The sequence below is a fragment of the Asparagus officinalis genome, chromosome 7 (genome assembly GCF_001876935.1).
Source record: "Asparagus officinalis chromosome 7, Aspof.V1, whole genome shotgun sequence".
In the NCBI taxonomy this organism is placed as follows: Eukaryota; Viridiplantae; Streptophyta; class Magnoliopsida; order Asparagales; family Asparagaceae; genus Asparagus; species Asparagus officinalis.
The window spans coordinates 68,178,490-68,195,941 of NC_033800.1; the positions used below are offsets into that span (position 1 = coordinate 68,178,490).

The 17,452-nt window shown below is 37.6% G+C and overlaps 1 protein-coding gene across 1 annotated transcript; it reads right to left on the minus strand.

The window, feature by feature from the left end:
• LOC109850287 (peroxisomal membrane protein PMP22) lies at nucleotides 11,357-14,743 on the minus strand. Its single transcript, XM_020420267.1, has 7 exons — nucleotides 14,427-14,743; nucleotides 14,147-14,245; nucleotides 13,555-13,656; nucleotides 13,339-13,414; nucleotides 12,466-12,536; nucleotides 12,307-12,392; nucleotides 11,357-11,661 (listed from the first exon to the last, which is right to left on the minus strand). Exons 1-7 carry the CDS (start codon nucleotides 14,496-14,498, stop codon nucleotides 11,610-11,612), a joined length of 558 nt encoding a protein of 185 aa, XP_020275856.1. The 5' UTR covers nucleotides 14,499-14,743; the 3' UTR covers nucleotides 11,357-11,609.

Here is a 17,452-nt window from a genome sequence, read left to right on the forward strand (position 1 = left end):
TCTCGGGTTGCGAGACAGTAAGTACTGTCTCGGAAACAGTAACTGTCTGGCAGTTTTTGTTTTAACTGTCTTCCCACGTTTTAAACTCCGTTATTTTGGCAGTTATTCACGTGATTTTCGCCCACGATGTTTTCCACGTCCCTTGGCAGTTAATGGACACGTGTAGGGCAGTTATCAATGTGGTTTTTGACCATTTCAACACTGTCTCGCTGGCGAGACAGCAAAGTCTGTCTCGCTGGCGAGACAGCAGTCTGTCTCGCTGGCGAGACAGCAAAGTCTGTCTCGCTGGCGAGACAGACAAGTCTGTCTTGCTTGTGAGACAGTTCATTCCTGTCTTGATTTTCCAAAACAGTATGAGATCAATTCTTGTGATTTTTTTTGAGTGATCTTCTCTATGTTTGGGATACCTATTAGCATTTTTTGACGCCTACACCTTGGTTGAAAGGATTTGACATGCAGGACCCGTGTGAGGATGAGCTTCGAAGAGAAACCTTAGCGACAGTACAAGCCACTCACGAGTAGAAGCTCTCAAAACGTCATATCACGGCTCACATTCATTCAGCTAATGGGCCCGAAAACAGTCATAGGATTTTTCGCAAATCCTCAGCCATCAACGGATTTGATGAGCCTTTACCGACTACCGTTTGAGTCGGGCTAGCATGTGAATTATTTGAATCCGTTTCACATGTAACGTTGTGCTAAGAGAATGAACTCTCTTAGACTTAATGCTACGATTTTGAATACATAGACTTTGTTATTTTCACGGGAAAAGACTAACCGGCAACGCATGTTAGGCGTAGACTTATCTCTAGTTAGGGATCGAGATAAAGTCCCCCATGCATGTGAGGCATGGATTTTGGTGTTATTAATAACGGCCTACCATGATGTTGAATACGTGAGCTTTTGTCTTTTTTACGGCAAAGACTAACCGGCAACGCGTGTTAGGCGTAGACTTATCCCTACTTAGGATTCGGAATAAAATTCCCCATGCATGAAGGCATGGATTTTTGGTGTTGTTCCTTCCCGTGTGACTTGAAACACTGAAAGAAAGTTGGAAGCGCCAGAGGTGTAGTATTAACTTGGCATGAATTTTTACTTAGAGTGAAATTCATAAATTTTCTTGGTTATCACTAGGATAATTCCAGAAAATCTTTAATCCACTGGGGATTTTATAATGAAAACTTATTATTCTTGTTGAAAAAGGATTAACAAGTTCATTGGGGGTTTGGCTGTTAGAGGTGTGATGTTAACCTAACAGTATTTTATGGACCTCAAGTTCATTGGGGGTTTGGCTGTTAGAGGTGTGATGTTAACCTAACAGTATTTTATGGACCTATCGCTTTATTGAAGAGAGTCGATAGGTTGATTTAGTGTTGTCAGAGGTGTGATGTTAACTTGACTGGAATTTGTGAACCTATCGCTCTATTGAGGAGAGTCGATAAGTGGATTGTGTCGTCAGATGTGTGATGTTAACTTGACTGGAAAGATTTTACGATCGGGGCAATTTTGTGGACTTATCGCTCTATTGGGGAGAGTCGATAAGTGGATTTTGTCAGAGGTGTGGTGTTAACGTGATAAGAATTTATTGCGATCGGAGCAACTTTGGGGACTTATCATCCTATTGAAGAGGATTGATAAGTTGATTTTGTCAGAGGTGTGATGTTAACATGATAGGAATTTGTTGCGATCGGAGCAACTTTAGGGACTTATCATCCTGTTGAAGAGGATTGATAAGTTGATTGTCAGAGGTGTGATGTTAACGTGACAGGAATTTGTTGCGATCGGAGCAATTTTGGGGACTTATCATCCTGTTAAAGAGGATTGATAAGTTGATTATCAGAGGTGTATTGTTAACGTGACAAATTAGGAGTGATGCAAACTGAACATACTCCGAGGGGGTGATGATCGTCAGAAGTGTAATGTTAACTCGACGATGTGAAAGATTCGTTACTTTAATCCAGTGGATTCCAAGTAACCAACCCCCAGTCTTGATTAAGACTTAGCAGGGGCATAAAAAGAGGTAGACAAGGCACATCACCTAGTGAGGCACTATCCATGAAGTCAGAATAGAGTCACATCACCAGGTAGGCCATTATCTGATGAGTTTGACTATCAGAGGTAACTGTTAACGTGATAGGTTTTTGTGGACCCGCCATTCTACTTGAAGAGGATTGACAAGAGAATTTGGAGGGAATGGACTATCAGAGGTAATCATTAACGTGATAATTTTGGTAGACTTCGTGGTTGACAGAGGTATTCTATTGAACATGACAACTCAGAAAATTTATTATTTATGGTATTCTATTGAACATGACAACTCAGAAAATTTATTATTTATAATCCAATGAACTACAAATAAACCAATCCCCAGTCTTGAACAAGTGCAGGGGGGGAAAAGGAGTAGACATGGCACATCGCCTAGTAGGCCACTATCTAACGAGTTAGACTATCAGAGCTAACTGTTAACGTGATAGTTGTTGGACCTAACATCCTACTGAAGAGGATTAGCTTCAGTGGCCGTAGTATCTTTCCCTTCTGACTGAGAAGATTGAGCTTGGTCCGATTGCTCAGGTGGATCCTGCCTACTTTGTTCTTCAGCTTTAATCCTAACAATAATCTTTTGAGCCTGTTCGCCTTGAGAGATTAGTTGTTTCCAGAAACGGCATTCTGCAACTCCTATTTGGGCTAGGAGGTCAGTTTGCAAATTGTGTCGACAGGTCTGCACTAGGGTAGACTGTGTCATACCTGTCGGACATCGCAGAGCCATGTTTCGAAACCTTTTGACGAAGGCTTTGACGGACTCCCTCTTCTTCTGCTTAGTGGCGAGAAGGGTATGGATAGAGACTTCTGTATCCTCTTCAAAGAATCTTGACAGGAATAGTCTCTCTAGATCTGTCCACTTTTGGATACATCCGGCAGGCAGTTTCCTGAACCATTCAAAGGTAACTCCCTTGAGGGTGCCAACGAACAATCGAGCCAGTATGGTATCATTTGATATTACATTCCCAGTCTGTGACTTGAAATGATAAATATGTTGGTTCGGTGATCCCGTGCCGTCAAAAGTTTGTAGCGTCGGGACCTCGAATTTTGGAGGATAAGAGGCTGCATCCCATTCGGCAGGATAGGGTCTGACAACTCCCTCGTCTTGGAGCTCGGTTCTGTTAGCAATGGCGTTGAGGCGGGCTTCCAATTCTTCTTTTTTGGCAGATTGGAGATTTTGCTCGTTCTCCGTCTCTCTTCCTTCATCAGAGGAAGATTCCAGGCTGTGGGCTTCTTGGTCAGAAGCCGCATCATCAACCACTTTTTCCTTCCCTTTGCTTGTGTGAGATCGGGATGAAGACGCTTTTCCACTCCGGAAAGATTGTTGCCTAAGTGGCGAATCTGTCTTCTGAGATTTGGCCTTGTCTGTGACGATTTGAGTCAACAGGGCCAGGAGTTCATCGAGGGTCTTCTGCTGTGATTTGAGCATGGCCTCCTGCTCATCAACCCTCTTTGAAAGATCTTCAGAATGTTCTACCATGTGGGCGAAGCTCTCATGCCCAACGAAAGAGCTTGATGATTGGGACTCCACAATGGCTGAGTGTTCGTCATCGGAATTAGTTCCTCTGGCTAAACTCCGATAGTTGATAGGAGAAATGGCTCCTGTTCGAGTGCGTTGGTAGATTCCTTCAAACTCGTTAGCGATTTCTCTGACGCTTGGAGAACGATCTGTCTCTGACTCATCAGAACTAGGGATTGATGATCTCCCTCTGCCAACCATGTTAGAAGTGACTCCAAGGTATTCATCCTCTAAAGTCTTCTTTCTGTGAGAATGTCGTCGATTATTGAGCAAAACGATGTTCGTCGGTCGGTTGAACATCGACAGCAATTCCCGCAAGTCAGAGACTTGTGATGAACCTCTCACAAAGCATGAGGGTAGAGGTGGAACCCCCTGTCTGTTAAAGGATAGGACTGGTTCTTGGCAAACATGAATTTTAAATCCATGTTGATCATTTTGAACACGACGAATCACATCGCGTTCCAAAGAAGGAACACGAGGGTCGTGTTTAACTTGATTAACGCAAGACCAAAGTCTGCGTTTTGCTAGTGAAACACAATCCTGCGATCTGCGTTCAGATTCTGAAACGCACTCCTGAGAGTTGCGTTCAGTTTGTGGAACGCACACCTGAGAGTTGCGTTTTAGTTCTGGGACGCACTCATGAGAGTTGCGTTCAGCCAGATCAACACAGGTTTGATGTCTGCGTTTTGATATTGGAACGCGCCTCTGAAGGCTGCGTTCTATCTGGGAAACGCACACCTGAGGGTTGCGTTTAGCTTGGCTTATGCAGAGCTCATGTTGAGGCTTGCAAACGTGGAGTTCGCGTTGATTGGAGGATCGACTTTTTTGAAGTTGTACCGAAGTCGAGTCTTCTCCTTTAAAAGGGGACTGTATGAACAGTGCAACCCCCATGGGAGATAGTCTTTAGATGAGTTGGCCACAACTGGAGCTTTAATCTCCTCGAAAACTTTGTGAATCTTGCGCATAGCCTTAGGGCTAAGGGATCCGGAGGAGAGGGCCTTCTCAAACTTGACTTGATCAAACTCTACCATGAGAGTTTCGACCGTTGTTCCACGAGGTTGACGTCGGATTGCACCACCACTTCTTCATCAGAGAAGCTAGTCCCCAGCAGAGTCGCCATCTTTTGTTTGTTGAAAAATTTGTAGTAAAAGAAATAATGAAAGAATCGTATTTGATTTATTCTCTCTAACTGCTTAGAAAAAGAATGATTACAACTCTCTCAATCTCGATTACAATTGGATTTCCTGATTACAAAAGAGAGGAGAATGAATTTGACTCTCCCCTTTGTTTAATTCTGGGTTCTTCACGGTGGCGATGGAGTGCCTCCCTCGAGTGCTCGCGTCGAGTTTGCTCTCCGTTGACGATCCGAACGTCTTGATTCACTGGAACATGGTCTTCTCCTCACGATTTGACGTTGTGGAGGACTTGCGTGGCAAGTTTGAAACTCTGACCGAGTTTAGAAGAACTTGCAGAGCAAGTTGGAAACTCTGGATGAGTTGATAACTCAGATCGAGTTTAACTCTGAACGAGTTTGAACTCTTGAAAAAGAGTTGATTTGAACCGAAAGTTCGGTTAATCAGCCAAGGGAATGCTCCAAGGACTTTGTTGCTGCAGAAAGCTCCAATATGCCCGATCAAGGATCCCTAAAAAGTCAGCCAAAAAAAGAGGATCCAAACTCAGTTGAGTTTCCCACTATTTATAGGGGATGTAGGGGTGTAACCGCCCCCCCTTAATTTGCTCCTAAATGGGGCTGAGTGAGGTGTAATCGTCCCCCCTTAAACAGCTCCCCAAATCGTGGGGAAAACGGCTTTGAAACCGTTCAGTTCGTGCTTTGAAAGAGTCAAAACGCCAATCTGGGCGTTCTGGGCCCGAACTCTGCGTTTTAGACTAAAAACGCAGAGTTGGGCCTATTTTGGGTAGCTGAACGCACAGGCCGCGATGCGTTGTAAATCTGAAACGCAGAGTTGGGATGCAGAGATGAACTCTGCGTTTTGGACCTGAGACGCAGAGTTGGAACACAGAGATGAACTCTGCGTTTTGGACCTGAGACGCAGAGTTGGGACGCAGAGATGAACTCTGTGTTTTGGACCTGAGACGCAGAGTTGGAACACAGAGATGAACTCTACGTTTTGGCTCCGGAATATAGCCACGACCTCTGCGTTTCGAGTTCGGAACGCAGCCACGACCTCTGCGTTTTGAGTTTAGAACGCGGGCACGACCTCTGCGTTTTGAATCTTGGGACCTCTGCGTTTTGAGTTTAGAACGCGGGCACGACCTCTGCGTTTTGAATCTTGGATGCAGAGGTGAGTCTTAGGTGGGCTCGGCGAGCTTTAGGCTAAGTCCGATGTTCTGACGAAGTCCAGTCTTGCAGACGGACTAGGTGGGCTCGGCGAGCTTTAGGCTAAGTCCGATGTTCTGACGAAGTCCAGTCTTGCAGACGGACTTCATAACATAACTTGCTGCGAAGCACAGGTCATAACTTTCAAACCGTAAGTCGGAATTGGACGAATTATATATAAAAATCGGCTATCTCGACGAGACGGAGCCGACCAAACCAACCCCATAAGGTTCAGTTTGCTCCGTCAGTTTTGCCAAATTCCTTACGGTTTGAGAGATATCTGCGTTTTAATATGAAGAGACCGTCGATTTGTGGTTTCTTTGGCTAGAGCGTTTGTAAAGATCGTCACCTTGTAACCTTCGTCTTGGCTCCTTGAAAATATGAGAGTCATCAGATTGTAACTCCCGATGTTAATTGTGAAGGCTGTTGAATTAGAGCTTTCATTAGTTGTTGTGAAGGTCGTCAGATTGTAACCTTCTACGTGAAAGTCTTCAAATTGTAACCTTCTGGAAGTCGTCAGATTGTAACTTCCATCATCGGTGTTTGATGGGGATTGGCTATCTGTTGTGATTTTTATACAACCTACAGCAATGCAGATAGCTATATAAAGTAAGGTATATATATTCACAAAAATTCTATAGTGAGTGACCAACTACAATCATCCTAATTTAAGCATAAATAATTATTATTATAATTACTAATTTGATACGCATAACTATCGAACAAATCTCAAGCAAAAAATAAGAATTGAGATTGTATTATCCTAATTTCATGAAAACTTTTTTTAAACCTATACTTTTAAAGGGAGCATGACATTTTTTGTAAATTTTTAATTTTCTAGGGGTTGTTAATAATTCTGTGTATTCATTTTAGTGTCTATAAGTTAGAAATTCTAAACGGTGTTTTTTATAAATTATGAATTTTAGGGTTTTTTGCAACTTTTTTAAACTTATTGGCCTTTTCTATAGATTATAAATTATTTATAGACTATTTATAATTAGTATGTTTTCAATTTACTAATGAGTTAGAAATTCTCAAGATGTATTTTATAAATTTTGAATTATGAGTGTTCATTTGTAATTTTTGAAACTTTAGAGGTTTTTTCTATAAATTATAAATTATGTAGGGGATATTTATAGTTCTCTACGAATTGAAATAAGTAAAGGATCGATTTGAATTATATCAAACATATCTCCTTTATCCAATAATATGTTAAGTCACATTATGAATATGATAAAATATTTAATTACTAATTTAAAAAAGATAGGATAATTAGAATAGATTAGGATAACAATATAATATTTAGAAAAAATTAAGGGTAATATAATAATATTGGTCATGAAAAGGTTTTCTCAAACTCGTAATTTTAAAGGGAGTATGATATATATTAAAAATAGTGAGGTGTCACATTCCCCTCTACTCATTGAAATCGGCGCCCACACTCACATGGGTTGAGGAGTTGTTGGGAATGACAATAAGTGGATGAGAATGTGACACCTCATATATATATATATATATGCCTTTTAAATCTTTAGTTTGAAATCCTCAATATAAAAAAGAGGGTGATTTTTCTGTCCCAGGCAGATGAGTTTGCAGTTAGCAAAAAAGTAATGAATAAATATGTGATATATCTTAGAATCCGAAGTCCGAAAAGTATTGAGAACATATAATTTTTTCCATTGACAAAGATATAATTAAATGTCAAGTGTATATTATTACAAATGCATCCAATTTTCCACCTAATGAAAATACTAGCAACCAACACCAGCATTAAAGAGGAAATTTTCATATGGGATATTATAACCATCCGAAGGAAGAAGTAGAGGATTCAATGTATCTACAAATAAAATCTCAAATTAATCATCTACATAAAAGAGGAAACTTTCATATCGGATATCATAACTAGGGCTGGGCATATTCGGTTCGGTTCGGTTTTATGCCCAATCCGCATCCAATCCGAATTTTTCGGATGCTCAAAACTCTCATCCAGATCCATATTTTTTCCCCTTCATCCGAATATTCGGCCCAACCGAAATTCGGTTCGTTTCGGTTCGGTTTCGGTTTTGAATTTGCAAAGAGTTCTATCCAAAGACTTCTGTTGTAAATTTGCAAGCTGGGCATTGTCCTCATGATGAGGTTCCTGAGCTCGCCAACAAAGCTTTATTAGACTGGTTATCATCTTTAGAATAAAGTTTTGAGTTGATATAATTACGCAGAGAACTTATGTTTTAAAGATGTTGTTCATATAATACAGCATGCTTATCTCTTGTAAGTATCATGTACATAACACATTTTGTGATTGATTTGAATCTTATGTAATTCTCAAGATCTTTTCTGTGAAATTTTTTAACTAAAGTTTAAGTTTATTTAATTACACGGGGGAGTGATGTTTTGTATGATATTGTTCATATAATGTAGCATATGCATCTTTTGTAAGTGCATCATGTGCATAACAAATTTTCTGGATTGATTTGAATCTTTACTTAGTTCTCAAGGATATTTTTCTGTGATATTGCTGTACTCATTGCTTGAAACTGCTCCTTGCGCCGTTTGAATCTATTGGATGATAACAGGAAAAGTTTTGAGGTATAAGTTTAGTCTCTAAACCGCCCAACAAAATTCGGGTCGGTTTTTTTTGGGCGGTTCAGGGGTTCAAACCGGGTCCAAACCGATTTAATTCGGTTCGGGCGGTTTAGAGACTTCTTCTCATCTATTTAATTCGGTTCGGTTAACCGGTCCGTTTTTTCGGACGGTTTTGCGGTTTAGAGACTTCTTCTCATCTATTTAATTCGGTTCGGTTAACCGGTCCGTTTTTTCGGACGGTTTTTTCGGTTGAACCGGTTTTTTTCGGTTTTTGCCCACCCCTAATCATAACCATCCAAAGAAAGAGGGTTCAATGTTTCTACAAATAAAATTTCAAACGAATCATCTACATGAAGAAATAGATTATTTCTATACAGCTAAACACCAAACCTGGCAAGATATTTGTATCCAAAGGAAGGAAGAACTACACGAAAGGTCAATCACCGCATCAAAGCAATTCATGTACTGATTAATAGGCATTAATGCCGTATAATCTTTTATAATCTGTTTTTCTAATTTAGTTGTATACTCATTTACTATATAAATGAATTTAGCTCACTTATCCTCAAATCACCCACAAAAATGGCTGCTTCTTCATTCTTCAAATCTATTCTTGTAGCTTTTCTCCTCACCGTCATTGTCTCATCTTCTCAGGCCATTAGGACTCAAGCTGGTAAGTATATCTATCTATTTATCTTTAGTTATTAGTGGAATTGTACCCGGTTACACTCAAGAAGGTAGGTAAAAAATTTACACAGTTTGTTTGATATTTTTCATACGAGGAATTTAATATTGCCACATTGGATAAATACATTAAATCTGCAAATTTATGATTTAAGGGCTATAAACGCTAAGAAAATTTAATTTTCAGACTTTTTCTCGAGCTCATACAACCAATAACTAAAAGTTGAGCTTAAGCAACTCATTCTAAAATTCAAGCTTTCCAAGGGGACGGTAATATTGGTTCTGTACTTTTGAATACTTTACTAGTATAATTGCCCAAAACATCCTATTTTTCTAGTATTGGAGGTAGAACTTTGACATTTCGCTATGCAAGTATCTTGTAAAATTTCATATCCTGCAACAAAAGCAAGAATAAAAAAAAGACAAAGAAAGAAAGAAAGAAAGAAAGAAAAGAATAAATGTGGTATACATGTTACCAACCCACATTCCACAATAAGATTTTGTGTTACGAGTAGGGGTCCTCTCAAAACCGCTCACGTGCAAGTTGGGCGGGTCTGAGCCACAAATGGGAAGGGGCAATTACGAAATTGCCCCCATGATATTCCCATTTGTGGCTCAAAACCGCCCGCTCACTTATGGGCGAGCGGGCAGTTCTGAGAGAACACAAACTCGCTTGCTACATATAATTTTTTCTTGCCTATATTTGTGAGATTTTCTTTTAGAATACTATGTTTCAAATGCATTGAGTACATATAAACATGTCCATCCATAAAGATAAAAATCTTTTAAATGTCAAGTGCTATATTACAAATGTATTGAATTTTCCCAGTCTATTATCACCTAATGAAAATACTAGCTACCAAAAGAAAGAAATAGAGGGTTCTACGTATCTACGAAATATAGGTAGGAAATAAGGTGGCTTATGCGCTACCAACTATAGGTTTATGCATTACGGCATTACCAAATACACAAAAGATAGGGAATAACATAGTACCTACTATATTCATTACCCTACTATATATTCAACAAGTAGTATGCATGCTCGTTTGCTATCTATAAATAGTTATAGACCGCTCAACCTAAATCACCCACAAATGGCTTCTTCTACATTCTTGAAAGCTATCTATAAATAGTTATAGACCGCTCAACCTAAATCACCCACAAATGGCTTCTTCTACATTCTTGAAATCTATTCTTGCAGCTTTCCTCCTCGCCCAACCTAAATCACCCACAAATGGCTTCTTCTACATTCTTGAAATCTATTCTTGCAGCTTTCCTCCTCGCCGGTTGTCATCTCGTCTTCTCGGGCTGTTAGCCCTCAAGTTGTTAAGCTAAATATCTACTTTTTGACCCTTAGCTAAATCTTGGCAGATATTGCCCTTGGTCTTAAGATAAAGACTCCAAAAAAATCTAGCCCAGCTGATCCATATGCAACAATGAAACTACATGGGGTTCTACGTGCAATTAACCAACATATGAAATGTTCTATGAATATTATTATTATTTGTTTTTTATTTCTTTATTTGTTTTCTGTAGGCAATGAACAGGCTTTATGTACACACATGGGAAGTTGTACATTCGAAGTTTGCAATGCAGGCTGCATAAAGTACAGCCATGCTATTCGTGGATATTGCGACTATACAGATCCACATTATGGGGATGTCGACTTATGTTGCTGCAAGTTTTAATGAGGAATGATTCACATTTACATTTGATGTGAACTTTCTATCTTATTTTATATTGAATAATATCGAAGGATCGATTATATTGTATTATCTTTTAACTAAAATTGATTGAAGATGCCTGGGCCAATTTTTGTTACTGTTTCACTCGCAGAAGTTCTATATTTCGAAAAAACCCTCAGAAGACCTACTTGTCAAAAAAAAACAATTATCTCTTTCTTTGAGGCTTCACAAACATATGAGCTTCAAATAATTTATTATAAACTTGTATAATAATCATTACATGTAACTTTTTAATTGGGGAAACTAATAGAGTTGAGAATCCAAGGGGTCTAATATGCAGCAGTAGAAGTACAAGAGGTCTAATCGCAACTGTATGCAATTAACCTTTTAAAGTTCAATCTCTGACAAAGGACCTTACTGATAGTTTTATAATCACAATCAATAGACTAATAGGCCTAAACTCATATACCTCATTAACCCCTTGCAATTTTTTTGAGAACTTGCAACTCCAATCTAAAGTCTCATGAGTTCATTGAGTAATTCTTCAATGTAGAAAAAGAAACAAGAAATACAGCCCTCGGTTCCTTATTCTACTGGATAGTACAGATTCGAGAATATAAAACCCGAGTTATATGTTCTGAACCAAGATTTTATGGTATGCTTACAAAAGCATTCTCTTCGCATAAAGGTTTATAATATGCAGCATTCAAATCTAAAAACTATCAACCACTAACAAGCTCTCAAACCTTTTTCACTTCAGCTAATCCCTTTTAGCAGTAATAGACCGTGCCTTGAGATTAAGAAATATTGCCCTGTGGTAATGATAGAGGAAATTAAAGATATGTTAGAAGTCGAATATCAATAAACATCACATAACAAATTAGAGAAATTAATATGCAGTTCTCAACTCTTGTTTTTATGATAATTATGCGTTTCAATAAATAGTTTATGCGCTTAACATACACAAGTTTCTTCATAATAACTCTATATATACATGCGCACGTGTGTATGTGTGTGTCTTGTGCATGATTGAAAATGACAAGGAAATTATCGCTATAAGTCTTCTTATGTCTTGTACTTAGCGATCAATAGCCAGTCACCAAACCGTGAAGCATTGAAAAAAGTACAGAAAAAATGGTTAATTACATAGGGGGTTAGCCACTTAATACCCCTAAACTTTTTTTTTATTAAGACTTAGACCATCTGACGTCCAAATGGAGTTAACTCTCCAATATTTATACAAATGATACAGGTGATGTAGCTCAACACCTATAAGAAGATAAGGAGTCTCTCTGTGACACATTGAAAAATAGGGGTAAAAAGTGGCTAAACCTGTAGTAAAGGGGAGTATTTGCAAATAACCCAAAAAACATGTGATTCCATTGGGAGACCAGCTGTCAGAATATATATCAAATCGTATCTCTACAAAGTGGCTAAAGAGGAGCGAAAATACTAACCAGCATGAAGCAACAAAGCTGTGGAACAAAACTCGGAATTGCAGAGGCATGTACTGATAATTTATCCAACCAACAATTGGCCAAAACTGCAAATAAAAGCACAGTAAGATTGTTGCAAATTAGCAATAAAGATAAAAAAGCGGCTAAAAAGATTTGTACCTTCCATGCAGTCAATTGGATAGTTGGATAGTCCTTCCTAACCTTGCTCTTCACCAAACCCCATGGTCTTCCTATGATTACACCAATTCAAATTTATTTTAAAAGGGAAATTTTCTATCAGAAGCTTGTATTTATAAAAATACTAAGATCAAATGCTTCATGGTAAAAACTATGTTTTCTCTTTGATGGTCATGCAGAAAATGGTGCTCATTCGTTACACCAAGATCGGATTAAACTGTTTTCTGCCTCTTTTACCCTGGGTGATATTTTAGCAGATATTGCCCCTGGATGAAATTAGTTTAAGTCTGAGGGTAAAAGAGTTAAATAATTCACCCAAGGGTTTATTTCCAAAATGAAACTGCAGGGTAGTGAGTTCAAGTCTATCTGAGGGTAAAAGATTTAAAAAATTCACGCAAGGGGTATATTTCCAAAATTAAACTAGAGGGGAGTAAGTACAAATGAACGATACTATAAGGGGTCTATGTGCAATTAACCCTTACAGAAACTAGGCAGACATCACAGATACAGGTGAAAATTACTTTGTTGTGCTATCACCTACTGTGTCATTCTTTTCAATATAACTACAAGTATGCAGGCTAAGAACAATTAAGTTGGATAATAAATAGTCGATTTTGTTACCATAACTAAGAAGATCAAAACAAATGCTTTATATACAAGAGAAAAAACAGAAACTAAAGCAATTAATGTCCTCACAGATACTGGCTTAAATCAGCAATTACACAAGCTTTTCTGAATATCTATTTTATTAGCACCTTACCAGTCACCTCATTGAAAAGTAATGCAAACTTCAATGCAATTGATACATTAGTAGATAGAATTGAGACTAAAAATTTGTTCCTTCTACATACATACCTTCAACTACTAATCCATAGTACATCATAAAGAACATGTTGTTCCAAGGTGAAGAAGTCAATTGTTCCAGCAATACCTGAAGAAAAATTTTATTTGTTGTGATCATATGAAATAATAATTTTCAAGTAAATGAATAAAACAAATATTTACAACATACTAGTCAAGAATTTAGATTTGACTTAGCAGATTAAAAAGATAAATCATATGAAAAGCTACCTTCTGAGCAACAGTTTTGTTTCCTTTCTTTCCTTTGAAAATAGTGTCCATAAGTTTGTGCAGGAAATGCCCAAATGGCCCCCCATAGGCAAAACCATAAAGCTGCAAAATAAGGTTAGCTATTGAATTGAACAAAATCTAAGTGACTCAAAATCTCTCCACATAAAACTTTGTGTGACAAATACTTCGTACACGTAAAATTGCATGAGATACACTTCATAAGAGCAAAAAATCATCATGTTGGTGCCCCAGTGAGAACTGATTCCAATGTTTATGCACTTCATGAGTATGAGAATAACAACTTCTATGTATATGCTTTAGAGATAGGGAAGATAATGAACAAGTACAAATCTCCCATGTGAGTACTAACCTCTTAATTCAGGATCTCAGATTATAAACTACAAAGTTAGGCTGAAATAAACTTCACATCGCATAGAAAATGACTCGGGATCAATCAATAGCGAAAAAATGTAAATAAAGCCAGCTTCACAATTACTAACATCAGATCTATTCCCTCATCCACACGAAAACTCATAGCAAACAAAAAGATCTTGAAATTATGAAACTAAAGTCAACCAACAAAAGCCCATACCATGATGAGAAGCAACCTTCTGAATTGAAGTCTCTTGATACCAGAGATCTTCTGAGCGATTGTGTCACTGCATCCAGCCAAAACTCCAGCTGTTATTGCCTACAACAAATCAAACCAAGATCAAAACTTGAGATTGATCCACATAGCCAAACAGTACAAAGAACTAGAAACCAAAATCAAAATTAAGAGTTTATTATATATAAATTCAAAAACCCAGTTGGGGAATCAAACAATAAATCAACAAAAAGGGCATCAAAATTTGAACTTTCTGATGCAGGACCTTTGTTCTCAGGGGGTGGAGCTGCAATTGGAGAAGATAACGTCTCCATGTATCAGCAACAATATCCGACATCTCCACAGAGCAAAATAAGTGGGAAACTAAAGGAGAAAGGAAATAAAAATATCTCCTTTACGGTTTACAGAGAAAAGGGAGTAGTGTTTATAGATATTTTGGGTCTCGTCAAAGTTGGTGGGGGAATTTGTGATGAAGTTGGGTTGAAAGAGTCCGAAGATTGAAGAGAAAGAGCAAGAGCGCATGGGGATTTCTCCCCTCTATTGTTTGTTTAAAGTCTAAAGGTCTTCTTTCATGAATCACATATGCTTTATGTTGTGTTCTTTAATGAATGACATAATGCTTTAAATTATATTCATCGCATTTGTTTTTTTAATTTGATGGGTGGGACTGGATCCAACCCTGAGAATCTTACATAATGTCTACTGATTAGATTCATAATAGGGGTTTTTCAATATTAGTCCTTTATTTCATATTTTAATAGGACAAATTTTCAAATGAGACCCATTTAGACTTTTCTTCCCCAAAAACGACTTCATTCAAACAAAATTACAAAAACTGACTTGTTTTCAGCCTCAGCGCTGAAACCAAGTCGGTTTTTGAAATCTTTTTTCTGAAACTTCACGGGAGTTGAACTCCCGTGAAGTTTAGTAGATCTGCTAAACTTCACGGGAGTTGAACTCCCGTAAAGTTTCATAGTTCAAAAAAAAATTGAACTATGAAACTTCACGGGAGTTGAACTCCCGTGAAGTTTAGCACATCTACTAAACTTCACGGGAGTTCAACTCCCGTGAAGTTTCAGAAATTTTTTTTCAAAAACAGACTTGGTTTCAGCGCTGAGGCTGAAACCAGGTCGGTTTTTGTAATTTTGTTTAAATGAGGTTGTTTTTTGGGATTAAGTTCACAAATGGGTTTCTTTTGAAAAAGCGTTAAAACCAGGTCGGTTTTTGTAATTTTGTTTGAATGAGATCGTTTTTTGGGATTAAGTTCACAAATGGGTTTCTTTTGAAAATTTATCCTATTTTAATATTACACCCTCAAATCATTGAAATTGGGTATCAGTCGATCAAATCTAAATCTGCCTTAAAATGCTAATCATGGTTGCTTTAATAGTAAACCATGGTTGGATAATTAGAAATTTACCATCTTGTAATGCTAATAACTACTCCCCTCTCTCATTTCCCACTTATTTGTTAGCTCCCGAAATTAGAAACTTCTTTTGGCAAAGTTATTTGAAACATAAGGACATGATTCAATAGCTTAAACTTGATTAGGGTTGAGAATAAGGTGATATTTGAAGAGATCGTTGTAGGGTTTGTATAGCTTCATGGAGAAAGTGGCCATTACTTTCAAGGGTTAGATGGAAGAGGTGGTTGTAGGATGGAAGATTGACTAAATGAGTTCAGACTTGGGTTTTTTAAATGGGTGAGGGTGTTTTGGGTTTAAGTTAACGCGCTAAGGGTTTGGCTAGGCAAGTTGAAACTGGGAGTGCATCCTAAAACGTTAAAACAAGCGGAATATTCCATTAATTTTAACATTATGCTAATTAGAGGGATTTATATCAACACGCTTAAGGATTCGAGGGCCGGTATCAAATTTCAATAGTTTGGGGGACCTATACAAAATATGCAAAACGTTTCATTTACGCCTCGTTTGGTACGCGAGAATGGACATAAGTGAGAATGGAATGGAAGAATGAATGGAATGGATTGTATGTGGGAATGGAATGGTCATTCCCATTCTCATGTTTGGGTACTTTTGTAGAATGAGGCTAGAATGAAAATCTCGTTCTCATTCCCATGTTTGGTATCACTTGTTCACAAGTGAGAATGGAATCGCATTTTCTAATAATGTCCTTACAACAACATATATTTTTAATAAGATAAAAATAAACATTAATGATAATAACTAAACAATTTTATTTATGCATATGTTATACTAATTTCTGTGCATGTTATACTATTGCGCATGTTATCTCTCAAGTGTATGTTCTATTTATATTTTTTAAACAATACTCACTATTTCTTAGTCTTAAAAAATTAAAGAAAAATAAATAAAAGATTATCGCATCTTTCATAGGTCCAAAAAAAATATAAAGAATGATATCCACAGTTGATGCATATTGCATATGAAAAGGATGTCAGAATTACTAATGTGGAAATCAGTTGATTAATAGGGGTATAATTAAAAAATAAATAACTGATTTGATTCTCTCTTGAATGGGAATGACCATTCCCTATCTTCTCACTTGGAATGCCCATTCCCACAAAAAGTGAGAATGGTCATTCCCTGGGAATGGTCATTCCAACATCTAAAAAGTTGGTTTGTTTGGTATGAAGGAATGGGAAGTGAGAATGTCATTCCATTCAACCCCATTCCCGCCTACCAAACGAGGCCTTATAGAGATCGTTAGACGTCCTCCTATCAGAACTATTTCTATAGTAGTGGAGTGATCTATGCTATAAACAGAAGAGTAATAATTTTCAAACTAATCCTCTAACCCTCGTGAATGGTATAAACCAGTCATTTCTATAGATATGTTTTGATAAAATCCTTCTTCTGTATAAATTATCAATTTGTTGTTCTAAATTAGTGTTTTATCACTGCCCTACTGAAACTTAATTTCTAGATAGTTTGAATAATTCTTCCTCGCTTTTGATTGCAAAAAGGAGGCATTTAATTCAACTACGAAAAAAGAGGGGGAAAAAATCTTCAGCGATAATATTAGCTAAACCTCCATCTTTGCATTCCCTCTACCATATGAGCAACCAAACCCACATGAACATAAAGATGTCTTTTCTTAAATCATTCCATTTGATTAAACAGATATAGCCCATTAACATCTGACATCGTCAGTGACCCAAGATCATGCAACTGATTAATTGCTACAAATTTTATAATTTAAATTGATTTATGGGAGTAAAAAGACCAATTAGGGTTGAACATATACACTTTCATAACTACAACATCAGTTTAGGTAGAAGCCTTTAATTCACATAGCAGATGAAAACAAT